At 38.6% G+C, this 21,441-nt stretch overlaps 1 protein-coding gene across 10 annotated transcripts in view; it reads left to right on the top strand.

Moving 5' to 3' along the window:
• The window catches only part of ncam1a (neural cell adhesion molecule 1a), a 298,057-nt gene that overhangs the window by 267,249 nt on the left and 9,367 nt on the right, over positions 1-21,441 (top strand). For 9 of the 10 annotated variants that reach the window (XM_028466134.1, XM_028466136.1, XM_028466137.1 and 6 more), the window contains 2 exons: positions 468-592; positions 1,469-1,649. In XM_028466134.1, coding sequence (XP_028321935.1) covers positions 468-592; positions 1,469-1,649 — 306 coding nt within the window. Of the gene's footprint in view, positions 1-467; positions 593-1,468; positions 1,650-8,275; positions 8,864-21,441 lie in introns of those variants that run through there. The other variant, XM_028466144.1, reaches the window with a different exon arrangement.

Below are 21,441 nucleotides of genomic sequence, written 5' to 3' on the forward strand. Positions count from 1 at the left end.
CTAGATTTGGCTGATATAAAGAAATGTGGAAAACAGATAAACCTGGTAGCTTTGTCTCCATAGCCGCCTATATTGTTAGAATGTATTATGTTTTCAATGTTAATGAGTTTAAAAGAAATAAAAAAGTTTATTGGTGCATATGAAAAATAGCAACAATATTATTTTCCTAGCTTGATTTAGCAGCTAGTAATTCAGTTTTAGATCACATAGATAAAGTAAAATAGGATACAACGTTATAAGGCTCACTTATGTCTTTAAGGTTGTATCTACAGCTTAAAATGTCCTCTGATCATAATGACTGAGTCTGTTTAAGCTCGTAATCATTTAACTTAGCTGACATTTTCATTACGAACACACCTGTAAACAATGGGAAAGATTAGAATGAGGTTTAAAGCCTTCACGCAATGTAATGACATGTTCACGTTTATTCATGTTGACTAATATTGACTGTGCTTTGTTCTGTGTAGGGGAACCCAGTGCCCCAAAACTTGAGTACACTGTCCAAAACGGGGGCAACACCTTTAAGGTCAACTGGATTAAGCAGGATGATGGCGGCTCTCCCATTAAGCATTACCTGATCAGATACAAGCCTGTGAGTACTTGGCAAGGTGCTACTTTGCATTTGTGCCCAAATGTTTGGTAGATTTGTCAGATTTGGTGAAGAAAAATGTACCCAAAGCTAATCAGGGTTAGCACAAGGGTTCATCCACTGTATGAAGAGTTGCACTGAAATAATCTAAACAATTAAATGTGTGCAACAATGTGCCCTCATTTTATTTGAGTAGATTTTAACCATTACAATTGATTACATACAACCCAAAATGTGGGCTTTAAATGCAATTCATAAATTAGTGTTTGGCACGATTTTATTGATATAATTTTACTGAATTCTAACTTCTTTTTTTTTTTACATATGTGATTGCTCAAACAAATTGTTACATGCTAGGCACAAAACTAATATTGGTATCAGAAATTATTTAATCAACCAAATGGAAATACAAAGAAATTCTTTGCATATTTAACAGTTCTTTTACTGGATAAAAAATAACGTGCATTCAGGATTGCTGAAGAAAAAAGTGGAATATATGGAATATGGAATTTTATTGATTTTTATGAAACACCAGATTGATTGAACTCGATTCATTGTTTTCTCCAATGAGCTTAAAATGAACAGATTTGTCTGATATGTCTGAATATGAAGTTAGCTCATTCCATTTACAGGCTACAACCTGGTTGTTGTTTGTGGTTCGTTGTTGATGGATAAGATTGATAAGTTTCCAACTAAGTTTTTTTATTTGTATCCATCCAACTGTACTTTTAATTTCTTAGTTTTAAAATTGTCAACACTCATTAACAGTAGATCTATAAAAAGAAGATAGACAACTGAGATGATAGTTTTCCTGCTCAGCTCTTTGCCCTGTGAAATAAAGTCATCAAGTTCTTCCCCTGCCCCCGTCTTTTTTTCTAGAAGCGTGTATCCGATTGGAAACCTGAGATCCGCCTCCCCGAGGGCAGCGAGCACATACTGCTGAGTAGCCTGGACTGGAATACAGAGTATGAGGTTCTTGTGGTGGCAGTGAATCAGCAGGGCAAGTCTAAGCCCGGCTCCGTGACCTTCAAAACAGCTTTACAGCCAACTACCGTCCCAGGTACTATTTCCAACATCCCACCCCAAGCATCCACACACACAAATCAGCTACAGAGCAAACAGGCTTCCACCGTGACAGAGAAAAAGCTTCTGTTATCCAGATCCCTCACTTTTTGGAGGCTTTTGCCACAAAGCCTCCCGACTCCAGGGTCTGACATGAATCATCTGTCTCTGTCATAGGAGAGACTTTGCTGCTTTTATGATAGGTAAACAAGGGGAGTGCTTGATGCAAAGCGCTCTGAAGTGTAAATCAAACACTCCTTGCTGAAGTTCAGCCAATATCGTGGGCCATAAAAAACAAACCCCTGCAATGTCTCGAAGATTGTAAAACGAAGGTTATACTGTGACAAATGAAACTCGGATTATTCATTAAAATACTTAATAACTCAAGTAGGAAATGCTCCTATTTGGTATTAAATAAAGTATTTTCCTATGAAAAAGTATTTACTGAAGACTGTGTTAAAACCATTAAAAAATATTTTAACGTACTTCTTTTTACCCTAATCCGTATAATCCCCGTTAATGGTTCATTGATAAAAAGTGGGACATTAGTGAATAAAATAAATTTTTTTGAGCTTTCATAATGTCCAATACCTGCAATAGACTCCAAATTAACACTAACACTCATTGATATACAGTAAATGTTTAATGGAGTTATTACCAGGGAACAGCTGATCAGATGCCATATTTATGTTTCAGGTTACCATCATTTTGAAGTCCCTTTGCAAACCTTTTTTCATGCTAATGCTAAATTACGCTACACACCCTGAATAGTGCTTCCTCTAAGTAAACCGTGCATTGTTTGGCAATTATGAAACTGGATATAATTGTGAGATTTATATGTTTTTAGTAGAATTTGATAAAACGTATGTCAAATGGGGCCATTGGGGTTGTAAACCATCCTAATATATGAGCACAGCATGATCTTATAAACTAAAGGATAAAGACTTGGTTTTATTATTGATTTGGGGAAGTTTTTACCTCATTTCCTCTCTAGACATGTGATGGAACTGTGCAATGGCGAGAAAACTCTCTTTGCCGTCACATGATACAAGCAGATATCATTTCTGGCCAGGTCGGAGAAAAGATGGTCCCTTCTTTAGAAGTAAAAATACCAATCTACGCCTTCAGCTTTGACATTTGCATCCACTCTTTTATTAAATTTAGGGTCCCTAGACTTTTTATGGAGGGTTTTCCTCCTTTTTCTGTTTTATCTCTAAAGTAATCAGTCAGCCCTGGAGTGTTTGATCAATTTCCCCCTAAATACTTCTCCTCACAGGTGGTCACGGTGGGCCTTTGTTCTGTTGTTGTGTCGTGTGTGTGTGTGCAGAATGCTTTCTCTTTTTTTTTTTTTTTTTTTTAATTCATGGGCTGCCTCTCCATCCCACTGCACCCCAGCTTTCCAACAGGTTGGCTTTCTATCCAATCCAAAAGCCCTTTCATCCAAAAAAAAACATGTTTGTTTTCTTTGTAAGTCATCCAATCTTTTCTACCGTTTCCACCTTCAGTCTCTGCATTTTCCTGGCTGCTTCAGTAGCCGTCATCATTCACTGGCTTCCCATCGGAGCATTGCTGTTTATACTGAGGTTTGATTCAGGATCAAAAACTGAAGAACCACTGCCAGATAGTTGGAGTGCTTCTCCACAGTGTATCTGGATTTTATATAGCAGAGAAACACTATAGAAAATTACCAAATCTATTCTCTTGGACTGTTTTGGTCTCTGTGCAGCCTGTAGCTGCCAGGTTTAGTAGACCTCACTGCTGAAGTACCGAGCCTGACCTGATTACAGCGCGCGTGGCCTAGTCGGGTGGCGATGCAGCACTTACAGCTTTTGCATGACGATACTTTTAACTGCCTTAACATGTGCTGTTCTTCACTGGAGACCGCTGCTAGTGCTTGGTTCAGATGAGTAAATTCAGCATTTTGGAGTTCATGTGCCTGCTGGGTAACAGCCATAAAGCAGTGGGAGGTTTGGATCTCTTCTAATTCTACCAAGCTCAAGTTCACATGGGCTTCTTCCAAGGCACAGTTTTCGTAATTCTTGCGATTACGTTCTTTCTTTGAAAAAAATAATAATAATAAATTAGTTTCACTTCCAAGGTACTGTTGGAATTTTTCCTTACTTCAAGGCTCTTGGGAAAAGGCGGAATTTTATTTTTAGCTTTAACATCTGTGTCTAATCTTCATGTGCCAGGTTTAGTCTCACAGCTGTGCTCAGTAATGTTTACTCAAAGCAGCTGCTTCTCGGTAGCAGTATTCTGCCTCTGTGAGCACAATTTACTCAGTGCATCAAGGGGTTTGGTGGAGATGCATGATTGATTTCTGATCTGTCCGTGTGTGTGAGGAAAGACAGAAGCCGTTTGTACGATAAAGCTATGCTAAATTATCCTACTTGTGAGAAGATTTACTATAAAATAACTTTGCTTTGTTATCTTTAAAAACACAGAACGCAGTGTGATATCAACGCCGGTGTTGTGGTCTAAGTGGCCACCACTTTAACTGGTGACCAACTCCCGCTAGCTGGTGTGGTAATGGAAAAAAAGTTAATCCTTCATCTTCTCATGCACATAACTGTAAGATGAAAACCGCAAGGTATTTACCTAAATAGACACACTGTATGAGCATGGATATTTACCTGAAATACTGTAAATCAATGATACAAAAACAACCATTTGATATAGGTATTAAAGGGGACATATTATGAAAAATCCACTTTTACATTTTTTTTTTAATCATATATGAGGTAACTTGAGTCCACCAGCACACAAAATGTGAAATAAAACCATCCAGTTGTTTGTTTGTGGTCTGTGTAAGTCTTATAACACAGAGAAAATTGCTCTGTTTCAAATTTTCAAAATTTGTGATGTCACAAGCTAAATCGGGAAAGAAAAAAATCCTCCCCTCAGCTGGTAACTCCACCCATGAACTCCATCTCCAACCTGATGAGAACTTTTGCGAAAGCCATTGGTTTTCTCGATAGTGAAGGAGTGACGGTGCGTTCACACCCAGCGACTTCAGTCACTTCAATCGCCCGTGATGAGTCACTCGAACATAGTTGTGCTTTTTGAACAGTGTGTGTGTATGTGTGGAGCAAGGCAACAAGGGAGAGAGAGGGCTGATCACTTGTACTCCGGTTATATGTTTACAGCATTTATCATGAACAGTGTTGCTTTTACGCTTTAAATAGTCAACTTACAGAGCTAAAGGATGAGTTCACGCAGAATGTAGGCTTATTCAAAAAGTTAACCGTTTTAATTTTGCCCCGCTAAATTGAGGAAGCCTCCCGCTACAGCCGTGTCACTGTAGCGGGAGGGAGGGGCTGCTGCCTCGGCTCTACAGACAGTGAAGGACGGGGGAGTTGTTGCTTGAAATCGCTTGAAAAGTTCACATTTTTTAACTTTGAGCGACTAGGTCACGTAGGACCTCTTGAAGTTGTGTCATTTACATTGATTTTGAATGTAATCAAGTCACATCAGTCGCGTTCGGTGTGTGAACGCACTTTTATGTGTGCCACCCCATGAAAGAGAGGGGCGGGGAAGTGGGAGGTCTATGTAAATCCAGGGACACACACCCCAAAACACAGCGCTATAGAAGAGGGTCTAAAACCTCCCCTCTTGCTTAATTCATGACCAAACACCAGCACTGATATGTAATTTAGACCACAGGGAAATGTTTTAAAAGGTGAAAAATTGGTATATGTCCCCTTTAAAGCTAAACATTGTATTTTTAATTATTATTTATTCATTTACCTATTCCTTTATTTATTGATTTATTTAAGTGTTGCCTGTAAAACCATTCAGTTATACAACTGAATGTAGGTCAACATATTCTTCTTAATTTCTAAGTTGGATAATTGTTGTTTCAGTTTTAAGCAGGCAGAAAATCACAAAAAAAAACTAAAACAAAAAAACAAAACATATTTGATACTATTTTTCTTGGTTCTGAGGAAGAAAAAGACCCACACATACACAATTCTAGAAACAGGTATTTAAATTATTGTAATTTGCTCACCGCTCACCTACTGCTACTTCCTCTCACACAGTTTATCCCATTTACAGTATGTAGCACATACTACAGTGGAAAAATGGCAAACTCTAAATCTGCTTTAGGTTTATAAAAGCATATTTGATACAAATTTTACTTGGTTCTCAGAAAGAACACACACACTAGATACAGGTATTTAAATAATTGTAATTGTCTCACTACTTCCTAGCACACAGGAAGTTGGGCCCATTTAACAGTAGGTAGCACAAAAAATAAATAAAAATACAGTAGGTAGCACATATAAGACTACAGTGGATAGATAGCAAATGCTAAACTTGGTTTAGGGTTCGTTATTGTTAATCCAGTCCAAATTATTCCAAATCTCCCCTGCTAATGTTGGCGTTAAGGTGAAATATCATAAAAGCTAATACAACACTGGGCTTTACGTCATCGGATTGTATCTAATCACCACTGTTACAGACTTACCCTTCATATTTAATCTGTTTCTAACATATGGTTGTGTAAATGACCAGTGGTGTAATGCTCATTGCAAACTGCTGTGAATGCTTCCCCCTCTCATGGAGTCACAATTACAACCATCACACGTTGAGTTAAGTGTTTGCTTCAAGCGACCTCGTGCTTCTCTTCTTGAAGAAAAGCGTCTTTAAAAGCATTGTTTTTTCCTTTTCATTTAGCGACAAAGTATCTGTCACTATTGTTCCATGAGAACGCCTTGCTCTGTCAGGGCTGTGATACGTGTGTTTTCAAACGTGGCATCTGAAGTGTAATTTACATCATTGCACTAACTTGTAGTTAGCTCATCGGTGTAGCTTTGGAGTCTCGTCATGAAAGCTGCAAAAAGTAAATCGTATGAAGTGCAACCTAATTTAAGAGCAGGAGCTGAAGCTACGGTGCTGCAAATGAACTAGATGTTTTGCTCCCCATCACACAGAAAGCTGTTGAATAAAACAGTAGTAATGATTTTAAGATTTAGGTGACTTTTCAAAAACATTGCAGGAATGAGATCCCTCATGTGTTAGTGTGGTGCAGTGTTTACCAAATGGTAAAAAATAGTCTGTAAATGACAGATAAGAAACTTCATTTGGCTCAATATACTACTTTGTAGGAATAGTTTTGGGGACAGCTCCTAGTTATTCCATCACGACTGTTCCCCAGGACACAAAGCTAGGAACGGAGGTTGTTGAGACAGGTCTTCTTGTCCAACACCAGTGCAAAATGGTATGGGCTCAAGTTCCCACAGAAACACTCCAACATCTGATAGAAAGCCTTCAGAAAAGAGTGGAAGTTATTAAGCTACATTTTTAATGAAAATATGTAAGTCTGAGGTACTGATGAATATTTCTGAACTCAATCAAAACTTGAAAATAGAAAACCTTTTGGGAATAAATGTATCATTAATAATAAACAAGGCAGATATCTCACGTTTTAGTGTTTTATGTGTTAAAGCCATGAAGCAGGTGACATGGAAATAACAAATCTCACCCAAAATAAATATATGGTTGAGAACGGTAGAGCAAACTTTAGATGATGAAGAAATAACATAAAAAATGAGAGATAACTTACAAAAAATGAATACAATTTACACTGAAAATAGACTAAGTACACAATTACATAATTACATCAAAAATATGTAAATATGTGTCACAAAAAGGCACTTACTATTTTCATTTTTCCCCTATTTACTTTTATGTATGTCTTTTAAATTGTTGCTTGCTCTTTTTTTTGTTATTGTTTTCTTTGTTCTGTTCTATTTTGTAAAGTTTTTTTTCTTGACTTATTTAATTTGTATATATATATAAAATGCAGTGTATTTTCGTCGTTCAGTTGTTTTTTTGTTAATTATTGCAAAAAGTATTATAATATGTAAGTCACAAAATTACAAAAAGTGTAATTTTCCACACTGGTGGTTACAAGCTGAAAAAAATAAACAAGTACCACTATCGCCACCTGCTGGTAAGAATGAGTGAAATGCAATAATAAAACCCCCAGGTCCAATACAATGCGTTGATAGCATCTGTTTAAGGATACAGTTTTTGTCTTCATATGCTTGTATTTGGCTCATTACACCACTGGCCATTAGGAATGACTGATGGCACTACCATTGTTGTGAATTTGCATTAGCGTGACGATTGCTGATCTACTACGTGACTCACATTTTACAATTTTCCTTAACAAGAAATGTGGGTTGTCTGTATTTATAATATCTTCTGTTGATGTCCTTCCTCTGCATCATCCTCCCGCCTTTGCTTGCCATGAACCATGTGTCATCTGCCTTGCTACTAACATGCTATAACTTCCCACCCGCTTTTACTCCTCAATTCAGTCTCTAATAAATATGATATCTGTATTTATGACATTTTTTTCCTGTCTCTCTCCCCTTGTTTTCCCTCCTTTTTCTCCTGCTTCCCTTCTCTCCTCGTCCGTTCTCCTCCTCGCCTCCATGTGTGATCTTCTTGGGCACCTACGGATCATGACATTTACCATAAACACCAAAAACTATTGTTTTCCTGTGTTTCTTTCTCTTGTCACTTTTTTTCTTCATTTTATTGCCGTTGTCACCCGAACAACTAATTGTGGGTGTTTTTGACTATGTTAATCTAACTGTTGGGTTGATACTGTAGCGACCCTTGGGTGCCAATGTGTGAAGTACAGCGTGGCGACGCTCCCCCTGTCCGTGCTCACCGTGCTCTGGCTCTCAAACTGATTGAATTGCAAAAGAGAAAGAGGATAGTCTGAGCCCTTCAAACCCTCAGGCCCGGACTTCTTCTTTGCTTTCTATGCCTTCTGACCTTCGTGCAGCCACACACGCGTGACTTTAAAAGGAGACAAGACATTGGTTTCATGACGTTATTACAGGGTGCTGAATACTTACATCTTTCTCTGATTGTGTTGTTGTTGTTTTGCTTTTTTTTTTCCTCCTTCTGTTTTCATGTTGGATGTCATTTTTTGAGGGTATTGCAAGTGTTGCAGGCTGGACACGGGCACTCTTATCAGGATGCAGTGTAGACAAAGTACTGTCACTTTGAATTTGAATGGTAACACATTCATAATGCCTTAAGCTGAAGAAGCTGAAGAGGGAGTCAAAGAGAGATTCCCCCCTTACACTGTTCAATCAAGCGTCTAAAACAGTTTGTAAAGAGACTTTTGGATCTGGCTGCCTTTTTGAACAGACGCATCATTCCGTTGTGTGACGTAAAAAAAAAAAAAAAGCATGAACGCTGCATGAAAGCTGACACCAGGCATGAGACAGTATTCATGAATGTGCTACGCAGCTCCTGAGACAAGCATTATGAATGTGTTAAAAAACGGAGAGGAGTACACACATGCTGTGCCTAACTTCAGTATTTTTGGACGCAGGCGTGAAATGTCCCACACTGCAAAATAAATGGAGATATTTAAAAAAAGAAGAAGAAAAAAAAAAAGAGGTGTTTCGGTCAGATTTGGTCATTTTTATGGACTGCTTCTTTTCGACTCATTGTGCTCTCTTTTAAATACACTGTATCCATGCTGTCAGGACAAAGAGCAGAGGGTCATGCGGAAGTTTCTTTTTTTGTGTGTGTGTGTGTGTGTGACGGTGTGTATTCATCTGAAGAAATCAGCTGTGGCTCTGACAGTTCACACGCTCTTTATACCTGAAAACAAAAAAACATGTCTAAAAAAAAGCATACATGCAAAAGTTGTAACTCATTATGAAAGTTCATTTTTGTTCTCTGGAACTTTTTTCTTTTTTTGTGAGTGCATATCAGTGTGTTAACGTGTAACTGCTGTAGGACTGAAATAAACTTTTGTTTTCTCACATGAAAAAAAAGAAAAAAGAAAAAAGGCTCTCTTTAGCAACGAAGAACTCATTGTTTTTTCTTCAGGAGTTTGATGGAAAGACATCATGTAACACAACTGTTAAACTCAGATGTTGGATGAGTTGAAGCTTAGCCTTAGGATGTTTTCACACCTGCTTCATTTGGTGACTAGACTTTATCAAATGGTTTCCTTTATTTGGAAATGTGTGAACGATCCAAACTGTGGTGGAGGTTTAGGCTGTTAAGAAATGTAACACTTTGAATTGGCTCGGATTGCGTTCACATTGCACTTCAGGAATTTCTCCAAATTGAGAGAAATACAATAGCTGCTTGTTGTTGAGGTTCAAACTCAATGTGATGCTAGCTGCATTTCCATTCCCCTTGTAAATGCGCAAAATATAAAAAGCGCAACAAAAAGTAATAATGGAAACACCTGAATTTTGAAAAAACACTCAAACCTCGCTAAAAGGTTGACGTTTTTACCAGAAGGAATTTCAGATGTTTCGATATTGAAATGTGTCACAAAAGCGCTATGGAAATACACGTCACAGAACGTGAGAACAGTGGTCACATGACCACTGTTCTCAGAGAAAACGCGGTACGTTTAAACAGAAGAGGAGACCGAGACATTTCTAAGCATTATACTTGAAACAACAAAGTAATACAGAGTGTTCTAAGGAGGTTTGGTGCGTCCATCTTATGCAGCAAAGTCTCGAGGGATGGGATTTCACTGGAGTTAAGAGGCTCCTCCCCAAAACCACCTTCAATGGAAACACGTTCAAAATGCAATTAAGAACGCTGTCGAAATTTAGAAATATCACTTTTATTTTGAAAAAATCTGTAACGAAAACACAGCTATTGATTTCCTGTAGGAAAAAACTGTAAATAAGTGAAGGTGGGCCACAGAGTTTTATACGTGTGTGTGTGTGTGTGTGTGTGTGTGTGTGTGTGTGTGTGTGTGTGTGTGTGTGTGTGTGTGTGTGTGTGTGTGTGTGTGTGTGTGTGTGTGAATGTATTCCCTGCGCTAGTAAAGCCACAGTCTCCTTCCACCCTCTAAAATTATTTATTTTTTATACATAATTCTGCATTCACACCGGATGCTTTTCGGGCGTCAAAATCGCGCCCAATGCCCCTAGTTGGATGCTTGTGCTCATTGAATCAGACCGAGGGTTGAGCGTTCAAACAAGCTGGGAAGAGATCGCATTGAGCGCGTTTTGGGGAGGTGCTTCTCTGTTGTAGGTGAAAAGTTTAAATAACTTACCCGAGACACCAACCTCCTCACTAATCCTCCGACAACCAAGGTCCTTTCGATTCCTATCTCGATAATAATTGCCCAATGGGTTTTACAGCTCGGCACAGCATAGTTTTGTTGGCTTCCTGTTGTCATCCGAGTCCTACAGTCCTGTCACGAAATGTGTCACGAAATGTGTCACTACGTCACTGTTGGAGAAAGCTCCTGATTGGTCGATTCTAGCAAAAAAGTTCCATCATCCCAACTCTAGCGTCGGCCGCGTTGGAGGCATGGTACACGCATCAAAAGCTTGAAATCTCCAAAAGCTTAAAAAAATGCACCGCATTGGAGGCGCGGGTGGCGCTGAGCGATCCCTCGACGCTCTTAGAAGCGTGTCCACCATATAGTGTGTATGTAAACCTGACGCTTTTGACACGTTTTGTGTGAACATGCCATAAGGCTGACATTACACTCTTATTATCTGTAATTAACGTGAATAAGGAGTTATGAAGGCTGTCATTAAGTGTCCTTTGCTAAATTATGACGGCTTTGGAGCTATGTTGGCATCTTAGGGTTATTTAGGTTAGGGTTAAGGTAACGAAGGGGTAGGGTAACGAACGACACTTAAAGCTGATATCCAGAGTTTCTGAGACGACGTCTCGATGTCTCGCCCTCAACAGCTCCACTTCCTCCCCCTGCTACTGCATTTTAGCAGAAGCCACGCCTCTACTTTCTGCATGCGTATTGCAGAACATAACAAGGTCGCATCTTGTTGCATTGATATAGGTTTATGGGTCAGGTAAGAGCCAAAATCATATTTACCTGTTTACTGTTGTGACGTGCGGCCTTGTTTCCGTGTACAGTTCCGCATTCACTTTGATTGACAGTCTCAAAAACAGGAAGTCGAAGCCTATTAGCTGGGCACACTCGTGCGCTCGTTTCCATTTGTATAGGAGTCTATAGGACAAAGGAGGGACATATACACATTAATGTATATGAATGACTACCGGCAGAAGACCATAGTAAATTACTAGTCATGTATGTTTTTGCATATCAAAACAATCATACATAAACAGATTTCTCAGAAACTCCAGATATCAGCTTTTATGACAGCATTCATGACACCTTTTTCATGCTATTGACAGGTATGTCATAATAATGACAGCGTAATATCAGCCTTATGTACAATTACAAGTAAAGTATTACCAAATCTGATTATTCCTGAGAGTTTCTACAAACATCCCCTCCTCATTGCTCCACATCCACATTTTTACTCTAATGGTGCTCTATTGTTGCTGTGTGTTAGTCAGCTCTATGTCAGTGGTGTCACACAAGCCAAGTTCGCTTTCAACCACTCCGGGGCTGCCATTTTCATCTGGATTAGACTCTGCTTCTGGGATTTGCTTCAAAATCTGGCTGTGTGTTCACACAAAGCCAAACAAAGCTATAAATAAATGCCAGAGTGGTTAAAGCAGTCAGGGTTTGCTGGTGTAAAACAATTGTGAATTTGGACTCCAAACAAAGCAAAAGAACCAGAGAAAGTACCATTTCAAACATCTCCAATGTCTCCAACTCTCCATTATATTATTTACTAGTGCATTCATCTAAAATGACATTGTAGGTCAAAAGCGATACACCTGAACGCAACATCGTCAAACATGCAAAAAGTACAGTATGAACTCAACACTTGTCTACCAGACTCATGTGATGTGAAAGCAGCTTTAATAAAAATGCATCAGTTTGCATTCTGAACAATAGGAGCAAATCTCTTAGCCAGAGGCTTTACAGAAACACAAAGAAAGCACTGATGTTTATATGGAACTATTATCCCGACACTTAAAGTCGATGTGCAGCAGTAATTACAGTCTCAGTGTTGACGGAGGAAGCTGTGGCTACGAGATGAGAAGCTACACCAGGGCTCTAAATGCAAAGAAAGATTTGATCAATAAGCATCTGCTGATTAACAAGAAAAACATGCTTTGTAATTTCTATCCTGTGGAACCCCATTCTTGTTTTGATGCCACAAATTGTTGGACAATCCTGTTTAATGCGTCTCAAAGCCATTGAATCATTCTGTTAGTAAAGTAAACCCACTATATTAACATCTAGATCGAAAGCAAAGACAACTTTGCTGATGATCTACTAGTAAATTATTCATTGGTCAATATTTTCATCCAGATTTGTGTGTCGTGGGCACAGCTTTCTGTATATTCACAATATCCAAATTAAGCTGTCAGAATATTGGTGGAACAAGTAAAAAGTAGCTAAATGGAATAGTACTCAAAGTAAAAATTCCTTTCACCCCCCCACCACATTTATTTTTGGTAATAAATCTTGCCATGGTTTTTCTTGCATACAGTAAACATCTCATGTATAAACTTAAAAAGGAAGAGATTAAATCTTGCACAATTGGAACTTGATTTATTTTCCACAAAGGCATTTGTATGAAATAAAAGGTTTGTCGTCTTTTAAAAAAATAACACACCAATGAATTCAATTCAAAATAAAACACATTCTCAGGCTCTACAATTATGAACTATAAAACAGTGCCATCTGGGCAACAACATAATAGGTAGAAACCATAACCTGAACCGAAGAAAGTGTTTGCCAGAAATGGTACGACTAAGAACATATGGATTATGAGACAATGAAATGGAAATGACAAAATAATCACAAACAATAATGATTTACTCAGTAATGGTTGGGTGTAAAAAAGTAACAAATGAATGTACTTCTTTTAAAACGTACTTAAAAAGAGTAACTAAATCCCAAAATCACTTTCTTTCAGATCCCTTCCTCCCCTCTGCTCTCTTGCCCTGCCTCCAAACTTTCCCAAGTCCCTCCCTCAGAGAAGCTAACAAGCTAACGTTAGCCCGACAGCAACATCACAGTAATATAACTTGCGCTGTTAAAAGCATATTACTGCAGCGCTTTTCTCTCTCAATGAGCACACACCAATCTATCGGCAGCAGCAGCGTAATAACACAGTGTCACTCACAGCAGCCCACACGGAGCGCACACACAAACACATGCACTACAGAGTTCTAGTGTAACAATTACAAATCAAATATAATGTAAATAAGCAGCAGTAATTACATTTCAAACAGAAAAGTCACCAATTCCATATTCTACACCTCCAGACCATACACTGTAAAAAAGACGGCGCTACACGCACGAGCTATGAGGATTGCTGTGTTTTGGCCACGGCGGAAAGGGGCGGGGCTGTGAGCAACAGCTGTCAGACAGTCCATCAAACACAATCCTTTCTCTGATTGGTTCTTTTTGCCAAAGGCTGCAGGAGCAGCAGGGACCTGTTTTTTTTCACACAAATTACTAGTTTCATCTAAAGCTGTCCTTACATAGTGACAGCTTCAGCAAATGTGACAAAAAGTCACTTTTATAACAGTTACGGACTGCACCTTTAAGTACAAGTAAAATGACTGATTAAGAAATATACTCAAAAAAGTACAAGTACCCATAAAACCAACTCAATTACAGTAACGTGAGTACTTGTAATTTGTTACTTCCACCTCTGTACAGTGTCCATCTCATTTTTTTCCACACTTGGCTCCAAGAATCTTCAGGTGCTGTGAAGAGATGTGCGTCATGCTACTAATGTTTGTCTACACACAAACCTTTCTTTGTGAGAACATTAATAAAGCATTAATACACTGAAGGGTGATTTTTCTTTTATTGAAATCCAAAGCTCAAAACAGCAAAGCTTGAAACCAGTGCTGATCCATCTCTACTCTATGAATAGGACTGTCCTTTTCAAGACTCAGAGAAGCGACAACTTTTGGCACCCGTCTTTCCTGTACTTTCTCATGGCGTTGACAACATGTAACCATTGCCTGTATTACCGAGGGAGGACGTCTGTCAAACGTGTTCTTAACTACCAGGCTCGCCGTGCACTCAACGCTGCCGTTCCTGTGGGTTCATTCACCAAAGTGTTCGTCAGTGGAGAAGAGCACTTGACATCTGAATGTGCAAATGTCACGTCTCTCTTCCATCTGATTTGTAACCTTTATTAAAGTGTATGGCGAGGTATGCTGAGGTGGAGGCGTTTTTAAGAGGCTGTGATTTAGGATGTGGACGTGTTTCTGGTTTATTTAAATCATCCTCATAAGCCTCAAGGTGGAAATTACAGTCAAGTGGGGTATCGAAAGGTGCTACTGTATTTATGATCACGGGCACAAGTTCTTATCTGATTGCAGATGTAGCAGTGAGCGAGTGGCTAATCAGAACATCTGAAAAGATCTTTTGAGGATCAGGTGTGGAAGGTATCAGTTGAGTGTATCGCCTTATGATCAGAGATCCTGGAGTGAAAGGCATAAAGTGGAAGTTAAGGTTGTTAAATTATACCACAGGAAGCTGCACCCATAATAAAGAGGAGGAATTCTTCTTTTTTATAAGATTTCCTGTCATCGTGAGGATGACACGAGCAGCTTTTATCACAGCAGAAGCCACAAAAATGTGATTATATCTGATCCGAGGGGGAAAATGATCAACATTCATGTCAGATCCTGAAATGACAAATCTGTGCATTAAAACCGGAAAGAACAAAGGGATGTATTTCTATGTTTGTTGTCTTTTTATGTGCTTTTGTTGATGTTTTTAGAGGCATTTTATGTATTTGCGTATTATTTGGTCCTTTTTGTTTAATTTTGTTCACATTTTGTGTTTTAGAAATAATTGTGTGTTTGTCAGTTGGTGTGTGATTATCTTTTTGTGCATTTTTTTTTGTGTGGATTTACTTTGTGCGTTTTTCATTCATTTTGTCAGATTTAGTTGACATTTTGTATATTATTGGTGTGTCTGGAGTCATTCTGTGTATTTTTCCGACTTGTGTTGTCTTTAAAGGTAAATTATGCATTTGTTTTGGGGGCCGCACCAAATGAAACCGAGTGCCTCTCAGTTGCCCATCACTGCAGTCAAATTTTTAATCATTTTATGTCATCATTATATCGTCTGTACATTTTCCTTCATTTTATATATCAGTCAAATCTGAAGTGATTTGAACCGATTTGGTTAATGTTTGCCTCCCACCAGGGCGTGTCAGAGCCCACCGTTACATGACATCAGCATGTGTCCTCAAAAGGAAGTAATTGGAAAATTAAATTTACGGATTTTAAAAGCAATTTAGGCTTAGCCCCTCCCCTTTTAGCATACAGCATTCTCAGTTGCATTTTCTTTTTTGTTTTAAATTGGATTTAAATCATTAGAAACGGGCTCATGTTAGTACGCTGCTGTGTAAAGTTTTCACAGAGGAAAATAAGACCTTCCAAACTTTGTCACTCCATCATTCCTGCTCTGCCTCAGCACCAGCTACTGAGTGATGATCGCTGCGATCGCTGCTAAGTGATCTTCATTCATGCTAATCAGCATCATCATGCAAATATTTGCATCGCCCTCACTCTTGTTGCATGCAAACATTAGTAACGCAAGTCTTTCCCAGCTCATGCAGATCTGCACAACCTACGGTAAACATCCCTCTCACTTTGGTTGATGATTATTAAATCCTCCTAGAAATGCAAAACAAATACAAAACTTGCTGGAGGAATTGATCCACAGGCTGCGTTGTAATTTCAGGGTGCGTGATATAAATCGTTTCAAACCTACAGCTATTGTTTGTGTAACTGCCTCGGTGTCACTTTTTTCTTTTGCTTCCTTTGAGGATTGTGCAACGCATGCCATCAGTGTGTTTGAAATTCAAGACTTCGGACAGCACGATTCCCACTCAACAAATGATTCTTCAGTTTTATTCATCCGAGCAAGAAAAACAGCATCCCTCTGCTTCTCTGCATGTAGTTTTCCTGGTGATGCAGTGCCTCTCTGTGGCAAAACGTTGATGTGGATACAAAGGAGGGATGTACAAAAAAAAGCCACAAGGACAAACTAAATCTTGTGGAAACCTGCAAGGATTTAAAATAAAGGCTCTTACAGAAACTTGAATGGGTGCGTCCCGGGGGGCCGCTGCACACGTTTTTCTACATCAGTTGTCTGCATAATGGCTTCACTTCAGGGATGTTAACATAGGAGGCTGTAGCATATAAATGATGCCAAGCTACAAATAAAAGGTTCTAAGGGGTTGGATGGGGAAACAACTTAACAACAACTGAAACACAATCTAATTCAAAGAAACAGCGAAGAGGAAGGACACTGGGACAAGCTTCCAACCCTTTAAATTACAAAAAGCATCAAACCACTAAACCAACATCGGAATCAGCATGAAAACAGGAGTACCCAGTGTTCTCCAGCCCAAACTAAAACAACTAAAAACCTTGTCTGCTGCAGGCTGTTTGTGCCTCCCCTCATCTCACTTTCTCAATGGAGAAAATGCTCAAAAAGAACTGCAAATGTTTTCCTAAACTAACACAAAAATCATTATTTCCAATCAGGTTCCTTGTGAAGCCAAGGCGAAAAGCATTATTAGAACCATCAAACCCAACTCACCACTAGAAAACACACAGAAATGAAGACTATAATCTCAATAAATCTGGAGCTGGAGTCTAAAACATGATATGTCAGCGAGTAAACGGTCTACACTAACGTACTCATCCTAAAACGTCTCCACACGGTGCAGACACAGTGTTTATCTGAAGGAAACGTGCAGTGCATGCACGGCCATATTTTACTTTCAGCTTCTATCCGTTGCACTCTCCGGCTCATTGCACACAAAATGCTTTGATTTCATCTCGCAATGCCTGCGGTGAAATAAGCTTTTATAAATGTCCTAAACTCTCCTGCCATGGTCTAATGATTTGTTTAGCACCCACTTTTTTTTTTTTTTTTTGTCAGAGGCACAATTCTGTGATTTTTCAAAGATCAAGTGACGAAACAAAGAAAAAGTTAAACGTGTCTCTTAATATGATGTGATTCACAGATGGGGCAAAAAAAAAAAAGTGATTTTATCTGATCCAAGGGCCAACATTGATGTCACCATTTGGAATAATTATCAACCTGAGCAATAATGCAGAAAGAGCAAAGTAGAAAGTATCAATAGCTCCATATGGTTTAAATTAAGTCCATTATAACATTTACCATTGCCTGGTCGCAACCAGTGCACATTTTTGTTGCCATTTTGTGCAAATGTGTCATCAATGTGTACGTTTTTGGAGTCATTTTAGGTATTTTTGGATTTGTTTTGTATTTTTTTATTTTTGTTGTGGTTATGTGCATTTTTTTTTGCCATTTTGTGTATTAATGTGGTCTTATTGTTTGTTTTTGAGATATTTGGTGTATTGTTTTTGTTGTACCTGTTGTTTTATTCATTTTGTATATTTTTGAGTCATTTTATGTTTTGTGTTTGACTTATTTTGCATGTTTTGTAGTCATTTTGCATATTGTATATTGATTTGAATTTTTAAAGTCATATTGTGTGTAATTTTTGTGAGTCTTTTTGTGGTTGTTGTGCTGTATATATATATATATATATTATTATTATTATTATTTTGTGTGTTAGTCATTTTTAGTCACTTTTTTCATTGTGACTTGTACTTTTGTGGGCTGCATGTGGCCCGCCGGCCACCAGTCGCCCATGTCTGGTGTTTACTGGTTTTTGTCAGACTGTCACTGATTTTATTAGACTTTACCACATGTTGTTTTTCCTCACCAATCCTCTGAAGACACACTTTAGTATTATAGCAGCAAGCCTCTAAGGGCAATGTGTCCACCCTGACACACTTATATATGTGCATTCTTCCTCTCTGGGTGGAAGGAGGAAATACACCCTTCTGCAATGAATCCATGCGATGTGATTTATTATGTCTGTTAAAATGCAAATGAAGCACCGTGCAAGTGTCGCCTGCGACAGTAGCTCATGTTTATGTACACAGAAGCTGCTGCATCGCTAGTTTGATGGGGAAAAAAAAGAGAAAAGAAAGGTTTGCATTAGTTGGTTCTGCTGTCACATTTAAGTCTTAATATAGACAAAACAAAATTAGTTATTTTAAATCCCCTACTTTGCATATATATTATTACTCTATAAAGAATTTATTTTCAAGTCTGAATCCGACACTGAACGCGTGTCAAGAAGTGTCTAAAGTGTGCAAGAACCTTCATTATTTGACCTGTTCATGCAGTTTACCGGCTAACTGGAGCATTCAGGCAGATATGACATTTGCAGTTTCCTTGTCCTTTATGTATTAATGCATCTGAGAATTAGTGCATCAACATAGATTTCAATATAATCCCCAACTTCCAAAGTGCTCCTATTTCACTCAGACATCCTGACGAGCCTTCACCGACCGAGCCAAGCGCTGCATATCACGAAAAGAGACGCCTCTTTGGCATTTGTCGCAGAGACTTGAGTTTAGGCTAAAAGGTTTCTTTGGGTAGAGATGTGTGTGCGTGTGCATGTCGGTGCGTGCCTTGATTAATCTGACATTTACCTAATTTACAGTCTGATTACCTGCGAGTGTGAAGTCTATAGCGACCGAGCTCTGCCTTCTTTCAACATCAAGGTTCCTTCTTTGAAACCAATCCTGGGATGGCATTTCACCTCCGACAGGCTCACTCATCAGTTTTTTGGCGTTATGCAAATACACAGAGGCCCTGATGTGTGACCCACAGCCAACTACTTGATGTTTTTTTATACTTCTTTCAGCCACAGAAAGGATTTCACACTTCATTAATAACTTAAATGGCACAAACTACAACCCAAAGTTCATCATCAATGTAGATTAAGTTTGGGGTTTGACTGCAGATTAGCATTAGCTAACATTATCGTTATCCTAGCATTAGCTAACATCATTATCCTAGCATTACCATTAGCTAACATTATCATTATCCTAGCATTAGCATTTGCTAACATTATCCTAGCATTATCATTAGCATTACATAGCATTAGCATTATCCTAGCACAACAATTAGCATTTGCTAGTGTTAGCCTATCATTAGCATTAGCTAGCAATAGTTAACATTAACATTAATATTAGCATTAGCATTTACGAGCATGAACATTTGCTAGCATTAGCCTAGTATTAACATTAGCATTAGCTAGTATTAACATTAACCTAGCATTAGCATTAACATAGCATTAGCCTAATATTAGCATTAGGTAGCAATAGCATTAGCTATCATTAACCTAATATTAGCATTAGCTTAACATTAGCATTAGACAAGCATTAGTACTGGTAAGTGGCCAGATCTGAAATGCTAGGCAAAAACTGCTTGAATGCGAACGTTTTCTTTCTTGTTGCAGTGATATTTGCACTCGAGTGGTGCCGTTTCCAAGTGAGTTAGCATGTTCGTCGTGTTCCCGGAAACATACCCAATCTCAGCTGAACAATGTCGGCACACTGCCCTCGTTTTATCCACTGGTCTTTCTCCGTTGCAGTTGCCACACAGAAGCCGAAGTGTTCCCAAGCAGGAGACTTTAGCGAAAGGGGAGGGTCATCCAGCTCTAGTTTCTCGCTAGCATTAGCCATGACATGCACAGGCTGCAGCTGCAGGCAGAAGTAAACACACGCAACTTCCTTTCTGTTCCGGAAACTCATCCGTGCACAATCCTGTACCCGAACCAAATGTCCTGTACCGAAACGGTTCAATACAAATACATGTATTGTTACACCCTTAGTCACTACCGAATCTTTTCATGGAGCGGATCCTTTTAAATCCTTTCAACGCATGTGCAAAACGCGTCTCCATCTTGGTCGGCCTATTTTACGGCAGTCCGTGTACTATTTAAAAGGTTGAAACCCTGCTATTTAAAAAGAATTAGAAATGTATGTTTTGAGTGAATTCTGATTTATTTTAGTTTTTATCTTAGTTTTTGTTTGGTTTTTGATTGTCAATGTTGTGTATTGTGTTTTTATCTGTTTTTTTTTTTAAATAAAAACGTTGAAAGGATCTGAAAGGATCCGCTCTGTGAAAGGATTAGGTAGTGACACCCCCATGACATTTTGTGTACCCCCTAGGGGTGCATGTACCCCAATTTGGAAACCTAGGCTATAGAATACATGATTAAATCATTTTTATCCAATGCATAAGAAACATACATTCAACATTTCCCATGAACAACTTCACTTTAGTTGACTAAATCATGTTCAAAAAGGGAAAGTAATTGCATTATGTTGCGTACACTTCTGCTTGATTAAAGCTAATTTTGAATATAAAACAAAACCACTTAATAGTAAGAACAAAATAGTTTTTTCATTACGTCTATGCAAAGTAGAAAAAGAAAAGACATATTTGTTAAAAAAAAGAAGAGATTCCACTACATCTGGTGTCAACCTAAGAGACAAATGCAGGCACAGTGATAAATAAATGAATAAATAAATGAGGCTTCATGGTAAAAATAATCATCAATCTTTATTTGTAATTTGAAGACCTTGAGGAATGACTGCAACCCAAGTTTTTTTTTTAATCAGGCTGCAGTTGGTCGTAAGTGAAGAACTGCTGAGTATGAATTACTCATGTTTTATTCCAATAAATTCCTCACCGAATGGTGCATGCTTATTTCCGTCATGTTAAATGTCACATCATTTCCAGTCCATCATGCAGCAATCAAGGTCAGATTTGTGTGTGATATCATATGTGGTACGTATCCCATCCCTGATTTATCGGTAGAATTTAAAAACAACGAACTTAACGTCTATGGATGGGTTTTGTGTCCCTGTAGTGCGACTTAAAGCCTCATCTGATTCTCACCTTCACCCCTCATCGTCTCCTTCTCCTTTTCTGGCTTCCTTCCTTCCTTCCTTTCTCCTCCCTCCGTGTGTTGACCCCTCCTCTCCTCCTCTGTCTGCTTTGCTTGTGT

This window comes from Gouania willdenowi, chromosome 14 (genome assembly GCF_900634775.1).
Source record: "Gouania willdenowi chromosome 14, fGouWil2.1, whole genome shotgun sequence".
Taxonomy (NCBI): domain Eukaryota; kingdom Metazoa; phylum Chordata; class Actinopteri; order Blenniiformes; family Gobiesocidae; genus Gouania; species Gouania willdenowi.